General features: G+C 34.2%; 1 protein-coding gene across 5 annotated transcripts; it reads left to right on the top strand.

Moving 5' to 3' along the window:
* Nucleotides 1–2,217: 2,217 nt before the first annotated feature.
* LOC130994873 (putative F-box protein At5g62660) lies at nucleotides 2,218–18,875 on the top strand. Of its 5 annotated transcripts, none has more exons than XM_057919985.1 (2): nucleotides 2,218–2,437; nucleotides 7,094–8,365. In XM_057919985.1, exons 1-2 carry the CDS (start codon nucleotides 2,333–2,335, stop codon nucleotides 8,258–8,260), a joined length of 1,272 nt encoding a protein of 423 aa, XP_057775968.1. In that variant the 5' UTR covers nucleotides 2,218–2,332; the 3' UTR covers nucleotides 8,261–8,365. The 5 variants fall into 5 exon arrangements, with proteins under 5 accessions (XP_057775968.1, XP_057775971.1, XP_057775967.1 ...); XM_057919988.1 differs by lacking the exon at nucleotides 7,094–8,365 and adding an exon at nucleotides 17,662–18,875 and having other exon boundaries at nucleotides 2,242–2,437; XM_057919984.1 differs by lacking the exon at nucleotides 2,218–2,437 and adding an exon at nucleotides 6,513–6,733.
* The last annotated feature ends 220 nt before the right edge of the window (nucleotides 18,876–19,095 follow it).

The raw sequence follows: 19,095 nt of genomic DNA, 5'->3' as shown, positions 1-19,095 counted from the left end.
AATTTATAAGAAAAAATTTAAACTAATTTTAAAATCCATTTGCCAAACTAAAGTAGTACCATAAAAATAAAATAAAACTTAATGAGTTCAACTAAAATGTTCAATGTAAAATCCTTATCCCTAGTCATTCTCCACTTCCATGGCCACTTCGACTCTGAAATTGCAAAACTGAAAATATAAGGGGTGAGCATATTGAAAAATATACTCAGTGAGGAACATAACAAATATCCATATACATCACATATATAATCAAAACACGTTATCATACTTGCAAACATACGCCAAGAGACCGGAGCCCCTTGACAAACATAATCCTAGGTTGAGTCGATGGCTTAAGTCCCATGACCAAACACATACATAAATCAATGGCTTAGGTCCCATGATCGATCAATGACTTAGGTCCCATGATCACACATAACATAGATCAATGGCTTAGGTCCCATGATCGCACATAACATAGATCAATGGCTTAGGTCCCATGATCGCACATAACATAGATCAATGGCTTAGGTCCCATGATCGCACATAACATAGATCAATGGCTTAGATCCCATGATCGCACATAATATCATAGTCATAAGATGCACGTAAACAAGTAATCAAGCGCGATAATAAAAACATATATAACCATATGAATAAGTGTAAAATCTCTCACCTTAAAATCGCTTTGGAAAACTTTACGAATCGTTAGTGCTCAAAATAAAAACTCCACTATGCGTACAAACAAAGAAATTAAAGAAACAAATATATCAGAGCTTTTTTTTTTCTGTGTTGTTATGCGCATGTGACCTATATATATATACAAGTTTTTGGGAAAAGTAATGATAATCGAGAATTTGATTTGAGTAAATCCCTTTGGTCACTCAAATATATATACGTATTTATATACTATAATATAAAGAATTTGTTTAGTGAAATATTACTATTTTAAGCTATAGTCCAAATACAGATTAATCTAATTATTAAAACTAATCATAATAGAATAAGAATTAACTAAATATTTAAAAAGCCTCCCATTCATGTAGACCATTCGATCAATGCGCAATGTAAAAAAAAAAAAACTACAATTGAGACATCAATCCAAATCTAAAATTTAAAGAACAAAAGCATTAAATAAATTTTCTTTCGTATACATACATATAATGATTGCCTACATATATTTCTTTTATCTATGTGTTCGATTAAGAGTAAGTAACTATACATATTAACCTAATCTATAAAGGATTGCCACAAATCTATTTTTATTAGAATAATCACTATAATAATAATAATAATAATAATAATAATAATAATAATAATAATCTAGATAAAATTAATGGTGCATATCTACATCGATCATGTAATTATCTAAAAAAATAATAAACTATACAAGAAAAATACTAATAATTCAACTTATATATAAATCTAAATATTTGGGATGTTACAACTACATCCTCAAACCACTCAGAGATTATCGCTTTACATGAGACCGCTAAAGAATGTGCATGGTTAAGATCATTGATACAACATATTCGCGGATCTTGTGGTATTGCAGATGATAAATCTCCCACTGTCCTATATGAGGACAATGCTGCTTGTGTTGCACAAATGGATAGCGGGTACATTAAAGGAAATTTAACAAAACATATATTACCTAAATTCTTTTACCCGCATGAGCTCCAGAAGAACGGCGAAATTAAAATAAATAAAATTCGCTCTTGTGATAATCTGGCAGATTTATTCACAAAATCCCTTCCTACGTCAACTTTTGAAAAACATGTTTATAATATTGGAATGCGTAGGCTTAGTAGATTATTAGTTTGAGGGGGAGCGAATTCATTATGCCTTGAAGGTGTATTTTTGTTGTACTCTTTTTCCCTTACTAAGTTTTTTCCCATTGGGTTTTCTTAGTTAAGGTTTTTAATGAGGCAACAAATGCAACACAAAGTTATACATATTACATGTACTCTTTTCTTTGACTGTTTTTTCCCACAGGGTTTTTCAGCGAGAGAGACATGAACATAATCAAGTAATGTCCAAGGGGGAGTATTGTAAATAATATTATTTATTATTTATTGTACATTACTTATTCATATATATATATATATATATATATGATGGAACGGTATGAATACGATTACGAGAATACAGAATCTGTTTTTCTCCTTTCTTTCTCTCCCTGAATCTTCTATTTTTACTTTGGAATTACTTGCTCAAGAGGATATTACAACACCTTGTATTTATTTCGATTTGGGCCGGAAACTGCTGCATTTATTTGGACCCGCCGCTTGTAATTCATTTATTTACTCCGCCGCCGCGTTCTACACAGTTGACAGAAAATAGAAAAGTTGAAATGCTGCGTCCGAAACTAGCCTCCCGCAAGCCGCCACCTCCACGGCGCTCCTGCACCAACGGCAGCGATTCGGATCCCCATTCCGACATTCTTAGTAGAGAATCGGTAAGCACTCTCCCTCATATTTTCCCCTTTTTTGAAATGCAGATTGCAGATGCCTCTCTTTCAAAATTAGGTTACACCTCAAATTCCATATGCATATATGTTTCATAAGAAAATATATTGTCTTTGAAATTTAGATGAGAGATTAATATATAAAGACATTGATATTGATATGCATATGGCTTTGTTATTCTCAGCATTTAAGTTTTGGGCAGATAAAGCACTTGTATACAAACTAGTGAATTGGTTAGTTGATGGAGTAGTAGATGAGACATATTTATGACAATATCTATATTCAATAAGCAGATGATATACATTAGAAGTCGGGCAGATAATAAGGGGATGCCAACAAACATAGAGTCCCTCCCCAAAGAGCTATTGATTGAAATCCTCCTCCGTGTCCCGGCCGATCATCTCTACGACAGAGCGAGGCTCGTGTGCCGGCGATGGTACCACATTATCCATTCTCATGCCTTCATCAACGCGCAGATGCACGGTGCTACCTATGGACTCCTCCTATCACCCCTATATGATGATACTCTGCCACTTTATGTAACAGCCGACGCAGACGGTGGAATCCACACATCTGAGCTAAATCACAAATCCCAATTTGGAGTTCTTGCTACCTGCAACGGTTTGGTTCTGGAGATGGATGCCAAAGGTCACCGCCTCCCTTGTCTTGTGAATCCTGCAACAAAGCAGTCATTCCTCGTCCCACCATTGCCTACAGGCGTAGCCTATGACCTCCAGTATGGTTTTGCATACTCTGCAGCTTCCTTGGAGTATTTTTACAATTGCACCAACCTATGATTTCCTCTATGAACCCACACGCACGAAAGGACTTCGGTCTCGACGTGCTCACTGTCGGAGTCGATGAATCCTGGAGGCAAGTCGAGGTTCACCACCTCCCCGACCATCTCAGGCGATTTGTCTTCAAGGCGGGTCACGTGATTAGTGAAGGTTTCGTGCACTGGGGAAGGGGGAGATACTGCCTTACGATGGATGTGGAGACGGAGATCATTACACTGAGTGAAGCCCCTTGTGAGTACCATGAACGCGACTATTATTATCTGTCGACTGGGAGGTGTCTGTCGCTCCTGGTAGCGTGTGGGGATCTGTCGTGGGAGGTTTGGGAGATGAAGGCAGAGACGGGCGAGTGGAGGAAGGCGCTGCCCAACGTCGACTTGGGAGCTGAGGAATGGAGGATTCAACAGTTGGCTGTTGAAAATGGTGGAGTTCTTGAGCCACTTGGTTGGGTTAAATATCCACAGGTGTTGGCCTTTCGTTTTGGCGGTTTTTATTTTGGGAGGAGGTTTTGCGTTTTCTACAATCTTGATACGCATCAACTCCACTCCATAGAGCTACCATATAGGAGAGGTTATGAAGCTTTTCCGCATAAGAATAGTCTGATATGGTTGAGTTAAAAGAGTATTATTGTTATTATTGTTTATATTTGGCTTAAGTTAAAAGAGTTTATATATATATCATGCAGAAACATTATTATTTATAACATTGTTCGTAAATTATAGTCCAGACTTTGGTATTTATATTTGTTGTTTATTTGATAGGTTGAGTTATTTTTCTGGGGCAATTTAAAGGGAATTTTCGTTGTTTTTCAGCATCTAAAAAAAATATTTTATGATGTTTATTTCTTCAAGACACATGATGAGCTCATGTTGTCCGAATATTTTGGCATGTTACCTGTTCTTAGTGTAAGAGTAGAATATTTATAATCACTTTTGAATGGACTGATTGTGACCTATAACAATCACATTGCTATTCAATTACAAATCACTGTATATTTTGTTTGAATGAAATTATGTAATTTTTTTGATCAATAAAAAATTCATTAAAAAACTGGGGTGGTACTAGGAGTACCAAAAACATCAAACAAGTGGTGCGAACTCGTTAGAGCACCACAAGGTAAAAGAAATATTGAACTCGACAACATGGAAGATTTTGTTCCAGCTCCAAAGCCTCCCTTTGACCTCATTAACAAGATTGGACACCTCTCAATTCTTGTTCTCAAACCTACTCTCATTCCTATACTTCCAGATCAGCCAAACAGTCCCAATCCAAAGAGCTTTAAGGAAGTTCTTGTTTCTTTTACCTCTTCCTCCTCCAATGAAAGATATGAAATGATCTTCGACTTTTTGTGGTTTAGCCGTTTCCATTCCAATCCATTGATGGATTTTGTCCCACACGCGATCGACTTTCGGACAATGGAGAAAAGAATGTTCAGCTGTTTCCTCCCTCCACACACATGCATTGCACCACTGTTCTTCGGCTGGGATGAGGACATTCCTTTTGTGAAGGTTTTCGCAGGTTGGCAGCCTGTTACAAATGCTTCTCCAAGCTGTCACTCTGGCTTTGTGAGGAGCCGGTGCCGTCCACTGAATGAAATTATGTAATACAAGCTCGAAAGTAAGGCAAAGTCATTTTTGCAATAACTCATATACACTACCACATTACCAAACATGCCAAAAATATCTGCTACAAAATCTGAGTTTAGGAAAACAAGTAATTTCTTTGTACAATACATTACTCCCTCCGTCCCACTATTTTAGTCCCTTATTCCATTTTGAGATGTCCCAAAAAGATAGTCCACTTTTCTAATTAATACTATATAAAAATAATGTTTTTACTAAATTAACCTTATTTAATGCTTCACTTAAATGTGAAAAGTATGTGTGAAAATAATAAATAAGGGTATAAAAGATAAAAATATAAAAATTAAATGCATTTTCTTAATATGTGTGAAAAGTGGGAGGGGACTAAAATGGTGGGACGGAGGGAGTATTTAAATTACACTTAGTGCTATGCTATGTAGATCCATCTGTTGTGCTTAAATGCGTGAGATCAGAAGAATGAACATAGATGATTTTGGAGAAAAAGTGTGGACAACAGTGGAACTGTGAAAGGAAATTAGATAAGTTCATGCTATATTTATAATTTTTGTAAATTTTGGTTAAAAAGTAACCATGAAATCAGAGTTGAGACTATATATATTTTTTTATTAATAACCCTAATAATAATGATTCCTACATTTTGGGGGGTTTGGTTGTTTTGATATTTTTTGCTATTCATTTTCTTTTAAAGTGTAATCACTTGTACTTTTAAATTATTTAATGAGATACTGTTATTGGAAATATAAGTGAGATTGCAATGATTTTTTTTACTTGCTGGAATTGATAATTTATATGAGTCGGTTTGTTTTGATGATTGTGTCTCAGGAAATTCAATTATATCATATACGTTTCGAAATTACACTATTTGAGAGTTGGTTAGAATTTTATTCAATTGTATACCATAAAAATTGGGGGCTTTTTTTGTTTGTGATAAAAACTAGTAATTTTTTAAGTCGAGTTCATTATATTAACTTTTCCTGGTGCATGTTTATCTTCATAAATACGATTTGAATAAATTTTAGCTAAAGGTTATCTTCATATGATATTGGAGACACATTATTTGAAAGGGCCCCATCTTTTCAAATACCAAAGCATAAAAAAAACTAATTATATAGCCTGGTTTACTAAAAGTCTGATATTGATATGACGACTGGGTTACTCGGTATCAAGGAAACTCACGACTACACAATATATTTGAGTCGTTAATTTTACCAAAGAAGAAGTTATAGTTTGAGAATGCTTCCCAAGGAAGGTTCAAGCACTCACACCCTCCACCGTTTGGTGTTTTTTGGCTTGATGTAGCTATCAAATTGAGATGTCGATGTTGAGGTCAATTGTGAATCCTAAACAAGGCTACTATTGTTGCCCAATATGGAAGGTATTAAATTTCGTTCTATTTTATGCTAATGTTATTCGAAAGATGAAAATTTTAGAATTGTGTTTGGATTTATTCCATTAAAATTTTAGAGTTAATTTATTTAAATTTTATAAATAATTCATCAAAGTCGGCATTAATTTGACCACCAAAAAAATTTGTGTTAAAATTATTCTATAAATAAGTTAATGTATTTTTTTGTCGTATTAAAAATTAAAATTCTTCCAAAGTTTATATCCGCCAATTAAAAAAAAAAAAAAAAAAAAAAAAAAAAAAAAAAGTTCGCTTGTATTTACATTTGGATTTGGGCGGAAACTGCTGCATTTATTTGGACCCACACCCACCGCTTGTAATAATTCATTTACTCCGCCGCCGCGTTCTACACAATTCACCGGAAATCGAAAAGTTGAAATGCTTCGTCCGAAACTAGCCTCCCGCAAGCCGCCACCTCCACGGCGCTCCTGCACCAACGGCAGCGTTTCCGATCCCCATTCCGACATTCTTAGTAGAGAATCGGTAAGCACCCTCCCTCATATTTCATATGCGTATACATTTCATAAGAAAAGGTTTTTTTATTTGAAATTTAGGTTAGAGATTAGTATAAAAAGACATTGATATGCATATGGCTGTCTTATTCTCTGCATTTAAGTTTTGGACAGATAAAAACACATTTATACAAATTAGTGAATTGGTTAGTCGATTGATTAGTAGAGTGATGATGTTGTACCAAAACAAAAATTTGTTTAATAGCTGTCTTACTCTCTGCATTTCAAATATTTAGCTTAAATTTGGGGCAGATAAAACACTTGTATACAAATTAGTCGATTGATTAGTAGATGAGACATATTTATGACAATATCTGTATTCAACAAGCAGATGATATACATTAGAAGTCGGGCTTATTATTTCCGGAGGTGTAAAAAGAAGAGGCCAATGCCAACAAATATAGAGTCCCTCCCCACAGACCTATTGTTCGAAATCCTCCTCCGTATGCCGGCCGATCATCTCTACGAGAGAGCGAGGCTCGTGTGCCGGCGGTGGTGCCACATTATCCATTCTCATGCCTTCATCAACGCGCAGATGCACGGTGCTACCTATGGCCTCCTTTTATCACCCCCAAACTGGATTATTACTCTGCCACGTTATGTAACAGCCGACGCAGACGGTGGAATTCACACATCTAAGATAACTCACCTCTCCAAATCGAGAGTTGTTGCTACCTGCAACGGTTTGGAGTTGGAAGCCAAAGGTTACCAATTCCCTCGTCTTGTGATTGTGAATCCTGCAACGAAGCAGTCATTCCACCTCCCACCATTGCCTACAGGCGTAAATGTAATCTATGCCGTGCTCCGGTATGGTTTTGCATACTCTGCAGCTTCCTTGGCGTATAAAGTGATTGCACCGTACCATTTTGGCCAATCGCCACCACGCCTAGAAACTGACAGCGGTCTTGACGTGCTCACCGTTGGAATCGATGAATCCTGGAGGCACGTTGAGGTTCACCACCTCCCCGACCATTTCAGGCAATTTTTGTTCTTTATGGATCCCTTGACTAGTGAAGGTTTCGTGCATTGGGGAAGGGGGAGATACTGCGCGACGATGGATGTGGAGACGGAGATCATTACACTGAGTGAAGCCCCTCATCAGTACCATGAAAACAACTATAAATATCTGTCGACTGGGAGGTGTCTGTCTCTCCTGGTAGCGTGTGGGGATCTGTCGTGGGAGGTTTGGGAGATGAAGGCAGAGACGGGCGAGTGGAGGAAGGCGCTGCCCAACGTCGACTTGGGAGCTAAGAAATGCATGATTCAACAGCTTGCTCCTAAAGATGCTCCTCGAGTTCTTGTGCCACTTGGTTGGGTTAACTATCCACAGGTTTTGGCCTTCTATTTTGGCGAAGATATTTATCATGGGTGCCAATGGCGGCCTTTCATTTTCTACAATCTTGATACGCATAAACTCCACTACATAGAGCTTCCACAATCCAATATTAGTGAGTATGGGGCTTTTCCGCATAAGAATAATCTGACATGGCTAAGCTAAAAGAGTGTTATTGTTAGTATTATTGTTTATATTTGGTTTAAGTTAAAAGAATTTATATATTTTGCGGCAATTTTAAAAAATATTTTATGATGTTTATTTCTTCAAGACGCATCAGCTCATGTTGTCCAAATATTTTATTTTAGTGAAAGAGTAGTAGTGTTGAAGGAGATAGAATATTTATAATCACATTGCTATTGGATTACAAATCAGCGTACATTGTATTATGTAATAGAAGCTCAAAAGTATGGCAAAGTCATTTTTGCAATAACTCATCTACACTACACATTATCAAACACCCCAAAAATATCTGCTACCTACAAAATCTGAGTTTAGGCAACGTGGTTTTGTTCGCAAATTAGGCAAACAAGTAATTTCCTTGTACAATACATTATTCATTTTACACATAGTGCTATGCTATGTGTGTAGATCCATGTGTTGTTGTGCTTAAATGCGTGAGATCAGAACAATGAACATACATGATTTTGGAGAAAAAGTGTGCACAACAGTGGAACTGTGGAAGGAAACCTGGATAAGTTCATGCTATATTTATATTTTTTGTAAATTTAGGTTAAAAAGTAACCATGAAATCAAAGTTGAGACTATATATTTTTTGATAATAACCCTAATAAATAATGATTCCTACACTTGTGCTCTGCATGTTTATAACACAAAACGAATGGTAATAATACAAGTTGAGCTTAAGACACAAGCCGAAGGATGCGAGTTCAAACCCTTTTACAAATGCAAGGTCAATTACAAGTTACAAAAGCTTAAATAGAATTTGAAGTTGCTCAAGTAACCATGGCCTTATGACCAAAGTACTGCACGAAATCCAATAACATTCTAAGGATTATCGAGGGTAGAACAAAAGAGCGCAGAAGATGAAGGATATCAGAGCGTGTTGAGGGCGAGGGAAATGCAATCTGATCAGAAGGTGCAAATAAGAATGGATGTTCAAATACCTTATCCCTTAAGCAATGGATTTTTTTACTTGCTCGAATTGGTAATTTTTTTACTCCTGTGTAATCGGTTACACCGTGTAATCAGGGGTTCGAATGACACTACTTCAATATATAAATGACACTTTGAAATGTTAAAGTGTTATTTGTATGTTGAAGTAGTATGATTCGAACTCCCAATTACATGGTGTAATCGGTTACACAGAAGACCACCTGATTTATATGAGTCGGTTTGTTTTGATAACTGTGTCTCAAGAAATTCAATTATATCATATACGTTTCGAAATTACACTATTTGAGAGTTGGTTAGAATTTTGTTCAATTGCATACCATAAAAATTGGGGGCTTTTTTGTTTGTGATAAAAACCAAGTTTTTAAGTCTGAGTTCATTACATTAAGTTGTCTTGGTGCATGTTTATATTCATAAATACGATTTGAATAAATTTTAGCTTTGACTAAAGGTTATCTAAACTCGATTTGTTTGTTTATATGATATTGGAGACACATTATTTGAAGGCCCCCATCTTTTTAAATACCAAAGCATAAAAAAGACTAGTTATATAGCCTCTTTATAAAGTTCGATATCGATATGGCGATTGCGTTACTCGGTATTAAGGAAACTCAGAGCGACACGATGTATTTGGGTCTTCCCACGTTTACTTTACCAAAGAAGAAGTTATAGTTTGAGTATCTCAGGAATAAGATTTATAAAAAGCTCAGTGGGTGGGATCACAAGATGTTCTCTACCGGGGGTAAGGAGGTTCTTATTAAATCCATCATTCAATCAATTTCTACGTACAGTATAGCATGCCTTCGGCTTCCCGTAGGCATATGTACTGATATTGAGAAAGCTTGTAGGAATTTTTGGACTGCGTGGGAGAAGTTTTGCCAGCCGAAATCGAGGGAAGGGCTTGGTTTTCGAAATCTTATCTCTTTCAACCAAGCTCTTTTAGCCAAGCAAGTTAGTCGTATTATAAAGAAGCTGGATTCTTTCCTTGCGAGGGTCTTAATGCACAGATATTTTAGGGATTGTGACATTATGGAAGCCACATTCACTCCGAACTGTTTGTTCACTTCAAGCAAGTGGCACCCTCCACGCCAGGTGTTCTCTGGCTTGATGTAGCTATTAAATTGAGATGTCGATGTTGAGGTTAATTGCGAATCCTAGACGGGGCTACTATTGTTGCCCAATATGAAAGGTATCAAATTTCGTTCTATTTACTACTAAGGTTATTCGAAAGATGAAAATTTTAGAGTTGTGTTTGGGTTTAATTCATATCATTAATTTCAAATAAAATTTCAGAGTTAATTTATTCAAATTTCAGAATTAATTCATCAAAGTCAGCATTAATTTGACCACCAAAAAATTTGTGTTAAAATTATTTGATCAATAAGTTAATGTATTTTTTTGACATTTTTTAAAATTCATATTAAAATTAAAATTCTTGCAAAGTTTATATATTTATCCGCCAATAATAATTAAAAAAAAAACTCTTGTACTTCCTCCATCCACGAAAGAACTTCCTATATTTTCTTTTTGGGACGTCCACAAAAAAACTTCTTACCAATTTTTGGACTATACCCCACCCCTTATAATTACTTAGGTGCCTCCAACAAAGAACTAGAATTCTAGCTTCTAAAATGCCACCTCAATTTACTCCAACTATAAACTACTAGTTTCTAATTTTAAAGGGTCCCACGTTACTTCACAAAAAATATTAAAAAAAGGGAAACATTGTAGCAGATTTTCACAAAAATACAAAGAAAACCCAAATAATATTAGTAAAAGTAACTTGTGGAGCCCACATAAAGTGATTTGGGAGCTGGGTGCACAGTTGCACCTGATTTCTCAAAATCTGTAAAGAAACTGGTTCCTAAATTCTCCAATGGTAGTTTCTAATTTTTGCACCTCAAATTTCTAACCATTGGAGGCACTCTTACTTTTCATTTTTTCACAATTCTCAATATTAATTATTACACCGGTCGGGTTAAGTGGGCCGGGTATAGGCCCACTGTCACAACGGCCGAAGCATTTAAGTACACTGCAAATTCATTTATTCAAGGCCCATCTTGGTTGCCTGATGCAAATGTGGCCTTTGATTCGACTTAGGATTAAGGGTGTTGACAAAATGACATACTATACTTTTTGTTTTAATATTTTTGTTCTTTCTATCGCTAACAACTTTGTATCTTGTTTGATATTTGCAAATTTGTAATTCTATCAAAACTCTATACACTTGTTAGTTGATTTTTTTTAGGGTTGACATTATTATCTAATTCCGATTTACTTATTTTACAGTTGGAGTTCGCAAAAAAATAACCAATAGGCGTATGATTATATGGTGAAGTCTATACTAAAAGATGTTATTTAGCCCGTACATGTGTAATATGGTTTGGAAACTTAGCCAATCTATCTTGTTTAATGCCATTTTCTTGTTTATTATTTTAGTTATTTCTTTCACGAGATTAGCCAAATGAATTGTAAAGATCAATTCAGGTAAAATATTTAAATTAAAAAATTACTCCTTCCGTTGTATTATTAAGTGGCTCAAAACTTTTCGACACATAAATTAAGAAGATGTAAATTTATTAAAAATGGTACGACCCACAGTTTTTTAATTGTTAAATTTTTCTATTCATGAAAATATGACACTTATAATAGGACGGTCAAAAATAGAATACAGATCAATTTTAGTGAGATGGTGGGAGTAATTTGAATGAATGAATTTATATTTATATTTTATATAAAAAATAATAAAAATACAATCTAAATTTATAATAACAATAAAAAAAGATGATCGCACGATCCTCGAGACATGCCCTGCCTTCATTGTAAAAAAAAACTATGCTATGTAGATCCATCTGTTGTTGTGCTTAAATGCGTGAGATCAGAAGAATGAACATACATGATTTTGGAAAAAAAGTGTGGACAACAGTGGAACTGTGGAAGGAAAGTAGATAAGTTCATGCTATATTTATAATTTTTGTAAATTTTGGTTAAAAATTAACCATGAAATCAGAGTTGAGACTATATATTTTTTTTATTAATAACCCTAATAATAATGAATCCTACATTTTGGGGGGTTTTGGTTGTTTTGATATTTTTTGCTATTCATTTTCTTTTAAAGTGTAATCACTTGTACTTTTTAAATTATTTAATGAGATACTGTTATTGGAAAAATAAGTGAGATTAAGCAATGATTTTTTTACTTGCTGGAATTGGTAATTTATATGAGTCGGTTTGTTTTGATGACTGTGTCTCAGGAAATTCAATTATATCATATACGTTTCGAAATTACACTATTTGAGAGTTGGTTAGAATTTTATTCAATTGTATACCATAAAAGTTGGGGTTTTTTTGTTTGTGATAAAAACTAGTAATTTTTTGAGTTGAGTTCATTATATTAAGTTTTCTTGGTGCATGTTTATCTTCATAAATACGATTTGAATAAATTTTAGCTAAAGGTTATCTAAATTCGATTTGCTTATTTATATGATATTGGAGACACATTATTTGAAAGGGCCCCATCTTTCCAAATACCAAAGCATAAAGAAGACTAGTTATATAGCATGGGTTACTAAAAATCTAATATTGATATGGCGACTGGGTTACTCGGTAGTATCAAGGAAACTCACGACTACACGATGTATTTGAGTCGTTGATTTTACCAAAGAAGAAGTTATAGTTTGAGAATGCTTCCCAAGGAAGGTTCAAGCACTCACACCCTCCACCGTTTGGTGTTTTTTGGCTTGATGTAGCTATCAAATTGAGATGTCGATGTTGAGGTCAATTGTCAATCCTAAACAAGGCTACTATTGTTGCCCAATATGGAAGGTATTAAATTTCGTTCTATTTTATGCTAATGTTATTCGAAAGATGAAAATTTTAGAATTGTGTTTGGATTTATTCCATTAAAATTTTAGAGTTAATTTATTTAAATTTTATAAATAATTCATCAAAGTCGGCATTAATTTGACCACCAAAAAATTTGTGTTAAAATTATTCTGATAAATAAGTTAATGTATTTTTTTGTCGTATTAAAAAAATTAAAATTCTTCCAAAGTTTATATCCGCCAATTAAAAAAAAAGTTCGCTTGTATTTACATTTGGATTTGGGCGGAAACTGCTGCATTTATTTGGACCCACACCACACCCACCGCTTGTAATAATTCATTTACTCCGCCGCCGCGTTCTACACACAATTCACCGGAAATCGAAAAGTTGAAATGCTTCGTCCGAAACTAGCCTCCCGCAAGCCGCCACCTCCACGGCGTTGCTGCACCGACGGCAGCGTTTCGGATCCCCATTCCGACATTCTTAGTAGAGATTCGGTAAGCACTCTCCCTCATATGCAGATGCCTCTCTTTCAAAATTAGGTTACACCTCAAATTCCTTAATTATGCGTATACGTTTCATAGAAAAGGTTTTTTTATTTGAAATTTAGGTTAGAGATTAGTATAAAAAGACATCTATCTATTATTTAATATGATACATATTGGAGCATTTTCCATCACTCTCTCTCCTATGTGGCACTCTCACAATGTAGTATTTACTTCATTCTCATTCTACACAATATGACATTTTTACATTTATTTTCATTCATCCCACATTGAATTTATACCAAACTTCATCAATTCATTACCTAAATAAAAGGCTCAATCTCAATGAGTACATTTGCTCATCTAGCTTTCCCACATTGATATTCTATTAAATTTAATCATGGGAAAATCTAGATAAAGAAATACTTATAATATGTATTTCAAATAAATAGTTTTTCACATTTCTTATAGTTGCAATAGTTTTTCACATTAAATTTATATTAAACATCATAATTCAAACTCTAAAAAAAATTGTAATTAGATTTCAATATTTGCAAACCTAAATAAATAATGGAGTAGATGTTTTAAAAATAAATAGGTTCTTCATTGAATTTGGTCATATAAAATAAAATAATACTTAAATGTATTTTAAATAAATAAGTTATTCAATTTAATTTCGTCATATAAAATAAAGAAAATGATACTAAGATATATCATTATGGTCATAATAAGTGTAGAATTGATGAAGTTTTGTAAGAATGTGTTGATCTAACACATTCTCATATATGACATTTATTTCAAATTAAATTATTTCATATATATTTTTGCACTAAAAAAAGGCTTAATCTCCATGCATATATTAGCTTATCATCATTCCCACATTGATATTTTATCATTCTTGCATTGATCTTAAATTGAACTTCACCATGAAAAAACCATAAATAAAAGGATACTTTTGATGAGATGCATTTAAAATAAATAGATTCTTCAATTTAATTTTATCATGAAAAATAATTTCAAATAAATTATCTTTAATATCATCACATATATAATAAAAAAAGTGGAATACTCCTATGTTGCATCATCATATTTTTGCATTTTTATTTATCCTAATTTTCCAAAGATTTTAATATTTGGTTTATCCTAATTATCAACCAATTATTGATTTATATTTTGCATCATCATATTTTTGCATTTTAATATTTATTCATTCTTATTTATCTAAATCTTTTCATCCCATATTGATTTTTTTATGTGATTTCACCAAAATTAAACCTATATAAAAGGATGTTCTTACTCTTCAAACCAAATTTTCACATTTAATTGGTGGAATGATTGATCAATTTTATTTGGTTAAATAAAAATTATTTAATTTTATCTTCAAAAATAAATATTTGTGATTAAATAAATAATTCTTCATTTAAATTTTGTCATAAAATAAGATATTTTGCACAATTTTTTTATTTGTAAAAGTTGGATTACACGTTGATTTTTTATGAAAATTTACCAATTGAGATACTAAATAAATTTATATGATATAATTTGAATCTCGTATTAATTTTTTTAAGCCTTAGACGGGATGATTATCGAAATTTAGTTATGGTCTTTCAAACTTCAAACAAGATGATACTTACTAGCCAGTTATATTCTTTTAAATTCCAAACGGAAATGATGCTTGAAACTCAATTATGGTATTTTAGATGATGCACATAAGCCTATTATGTTTTTTCAAGCTCCAAACAAGATTATGTTTAGAAGTTATTTATAATCTTATAAGCTTCAGGTTGTATAACCTCACGAGTCAATCCTGGTCTTTCAAGTTCCTAATGAAAATAATATTTAGAAGTGAGTTATGATATTTAGAGTATCAGATAGTGATGTTCAAACTATTTGATGCATAAAAGTCAAATTTAGTGTTTCAGGATCCAGACAAGATAATGCTTAAAAGTTTGGCGTTCAAAAGTCCAATATTATTTTTTGAGTTCTTGATGATCCTCTGGCTTAGGGGTGAACAAACCCGAACCGGACCCGCCGAATCCGCCCGGACCGACGGGTTCGGTCCAGACCGGACCGACCCATTGTATATGTATGGTCCGGGTCGGGTCTAATTCTTAGGACCGATTTTTTTTCGGGTCGGTCCGGGTCGAGACCCGGTCGAACCCGCCGAACCCGGACCGACCCATATCATTAAAAATTAATTATTTATTTTATATATTTAATATTTATGATAATATTAAATTTCAAATATTTCTAAAACTTAAAGGAGGAATGATTTTGATTTATGTTTTTTGTTGTGATTGTGGATTGCGAATGGTGAAATTATGATTTTAATGTGTTTGTATCGTATTTATTATGTTTTATGTATGAAAATTAAGTGCGAAAATAGGAAAAAAAAAAAAAAAACTAATTTTGGCCTCGGCGGGTTGGACCCGGACCGAATCGGACCCGTTGCTTGGGTTCGGTCCGGGTCCGGGTCGGCCTGCACACATTTTTCGGTCCGGGTTGGTCCTTCCTTTTAAAATTTTTGGTCCAACAAACCCGGCGGGTCGGTCCGGGTCCGACCCGCTGCACACCCCTACTCTGATTTTATAGAGTTGATATGAGATGATGCTTATATGACATATGAATCTTAAATTAACTTTTATCCGTACAAAATTTATATAAAAGAGTATTTTTATTATTTTATCAAAAAATTGAACATTCAATTGACGAACCTATTTATTTTAAAAACATATATATTTTTTATTGAGGTTTGCAAATATTTAAATCTAATTACAATTTTTTTTAGACTTTTAATTATGAAGTTTAATATAAATTTACTGTAAAAAACTATTGCAATTATAAAAAAAAATATGAAAAACTATTTATTTGAAATACATATTACAAGTATTTTTTTATCTAGATTTTTCCTTGATTAAATTTAAAAGAATATCAATGTGGGAAAGATAGATGAGCTAATGTATTCATGGAGATTGAGCCTTTTATTTAGGTTATGAATTGATGAAGTTTTGTATAAACTCAATGTTGGATTGATGAAAACAAATGTAAAAATGTCATATAGTATAAAATTGAGGGTGAAGCAAATAATAAATTGTGAGAGTGCCACGTAGGATATAAAATAGTTATGATAAATAAATATTCGCATATAAATTGACATGAATTAATTTGAATCTCATATCAATTTTTTTAAGCCTTCGACGAGATGATTCTCAAAACTTAGTTATGGTCTTTCAAACTTTAAACAAGATGATGCTTAAGCATCAAATGAGATGATGCACATAAGTCTGTTATGTTTTTTCAAGCTCCATACAAAATGATGTTTAAAAGTTAGTTATGATCTTATAAGCTTCAAATTGTATAATCTCACAAGTCTGTCCTGGTCTTTCAAGCTCCTAATGAAATAATGTTTAAGAAGTGAGTTATGATATTTAAAGCATCAGATAGTGATGATGTTCAAACGATTGACGCATAAAAGTCAGATATAGTGTTTCAGGATCCAGACGAAATAATGCTTAAAAGTTTAGCGTTCAAAAGTCAAATATTGTCTTTCGAGTTCTTGATGATCTTCTAATCTTACAGAGTTGAGATGAGATGATGCTTATATGACATATGAGATCGTAAATTAACTTTTATGCGTCAAAACAGAAAAAGTATAAAAAAAATTATATAAACAAGTATTTTTATTATTTTAACAAAAAAACTAAGATTTAATTGACGAATATAATTGAGATTAATATAATGTAAATTTTATTACATCAAATTAAATTAATTAAAAATAATTATATTATGTAAAAATAATATACATAATTTAAAGTCCCGTCGAAATTTCGACGGGTTATACACTAGTTGATATGCATATGGCTGTCTTATTCTCTGCATTTAAGTTTTGGACAGATAAAACACATTTATACAAATTAGTGAATTGGTTAGTCGATTGATTAGTAGAGTGATGATGTTGTACCAAAACAAAAATTTGTTTAATAGCTGTCTTACTCTCTGCATTTCAAATATTTAGCTTAAATTTGGGGCAGATAAAACACTTGTATACAAATTAGTGAATTGGTTAGTCGATTGATTAGTAGATGAGACATATTTATGACAATATCTGTATTCAACAAGCAGATGATATACATTAGAAGTCGGGCTTATTATTCCCGGAGGTGTAAAAAGGGGATGCCAACAAACATAGAGTCCCTCCCCAAAGAGCTATTGTTTGAAATTCTCCTCCGATTGCCGGCCGGTCATCTCTACGAGAGAGCGAGGCTCGTCTGCCGGCGGTGGTACCACATTATCCATTCTCATGCCTTCATCAACGCGCAGATGCACGGTGCTACCTATGGCCTCCTTTTATCACCCCCAAACTGGATTATTACTCTGCCACTTTATGTAACAGCCGACGCAGACGGTGGAATTCACACAGCTAAGATAACTCACCTCTCCAAATCGAGAGTTGTTGCTACCTGCAACGGTTTGGAGTTGGAAGCCAAAGGTTACCAATTCCCTCGTCTTGTGATTGTGAATCCTGCAACGAAGCAGTCATTCCACCTCCCACCATTGCCTACAGGCGTAAATGTAATCTATGCCGTGCTCCGGTATGGTTTTGCATACTCTGCAGCTTCCTTGGCGTATAAAGTGATTGCACCGTACCTAGAAACTGACTACGGTCTTGACGTGCTCACCGTTGGAATCGATGAATCCTGGAGGAACGTTGAGGTTCACCACCTCCCCGACCATTTCAGGCCATTTTTGTTCTATAGGGATCCCTTGACTAGTGAAGGTTTCGTGCACTGGGGAAGGGGGAGGTACTGTGTGACGATGGATGTGGAGACGGAGATCATTACACTGAGTGAAGCCCCTTGTGAGTACCATGAACGCGACTATTATTATCTGTCAACTGGGAGGTGTCTGTCTCTCCTGGTAGCGTGTGGGGATCTGTCGTGGGAGGTTTGGGAGATGAAGGCAGAGACGGGCGAGTGGAGGAAGGCGCTGCCCAACGTCGACTTGGGAGCTCACAAATGCAGGATTCAACGTTTAGCTCCTAAAGATGCTCCTCGAGTTCTTGTGCCACTTGGTTGGGTTAACTATCCACAGGTTTTGGCCTTCTATTTTGGCGAAGATATTTATCATGGGTGCCAATGGCGGCCTTTCATTTTCTACAATCTTGATACGCATAAACTCCACTACATAGAGCTTCCACAATCCAATACTAGTGAGTATGAGGCTTTTCCGCATAAGAATAATCTGATATGGCTAAGCTAAAAGAGTATTATTGTTAGTATTATTGTTTATATTTTGGGGCAATTTTAAAAAATATTTTATGATGTTTATTTCTTCAAGACGCATCAGCTCATGTTGTCCGAATATTTTATTTTAGTGAAAAGAGTAGTAGTATTGAAGGAGATAGAATATTTATAATCACTTTTGAATGGACACCTATAACAATCACATTGCTATTGGATTACAAATCAGCGTACATTGTATTACTCCCTCCGTCCCGCGAGTCTTGACACGTTTGGGTTCGGCACGGGAATTAAGGAGTTGTAGATTAGTGTTTTA

This window comes from Salvia miltiorrhiza, chromosome 7, assembly GCF_028751815.1.
Source record: "Salvia miltiorrhiza cultivar Shanhuang (shh) chromosome 7, IMPLAD_Smil_shh, whole genome shotgun sequence".
NCBI lineage: Eukaryota > Viridiplantae > Streptophyta > Magnoliopsida > Lamiales > Lamiaceae > Salvia > Salvia miltiorrhiza.
Note: the sequence above shows the minus strand (reverse complement) of the source record. Positions and strands in the feature narration are given on the sequence as shown.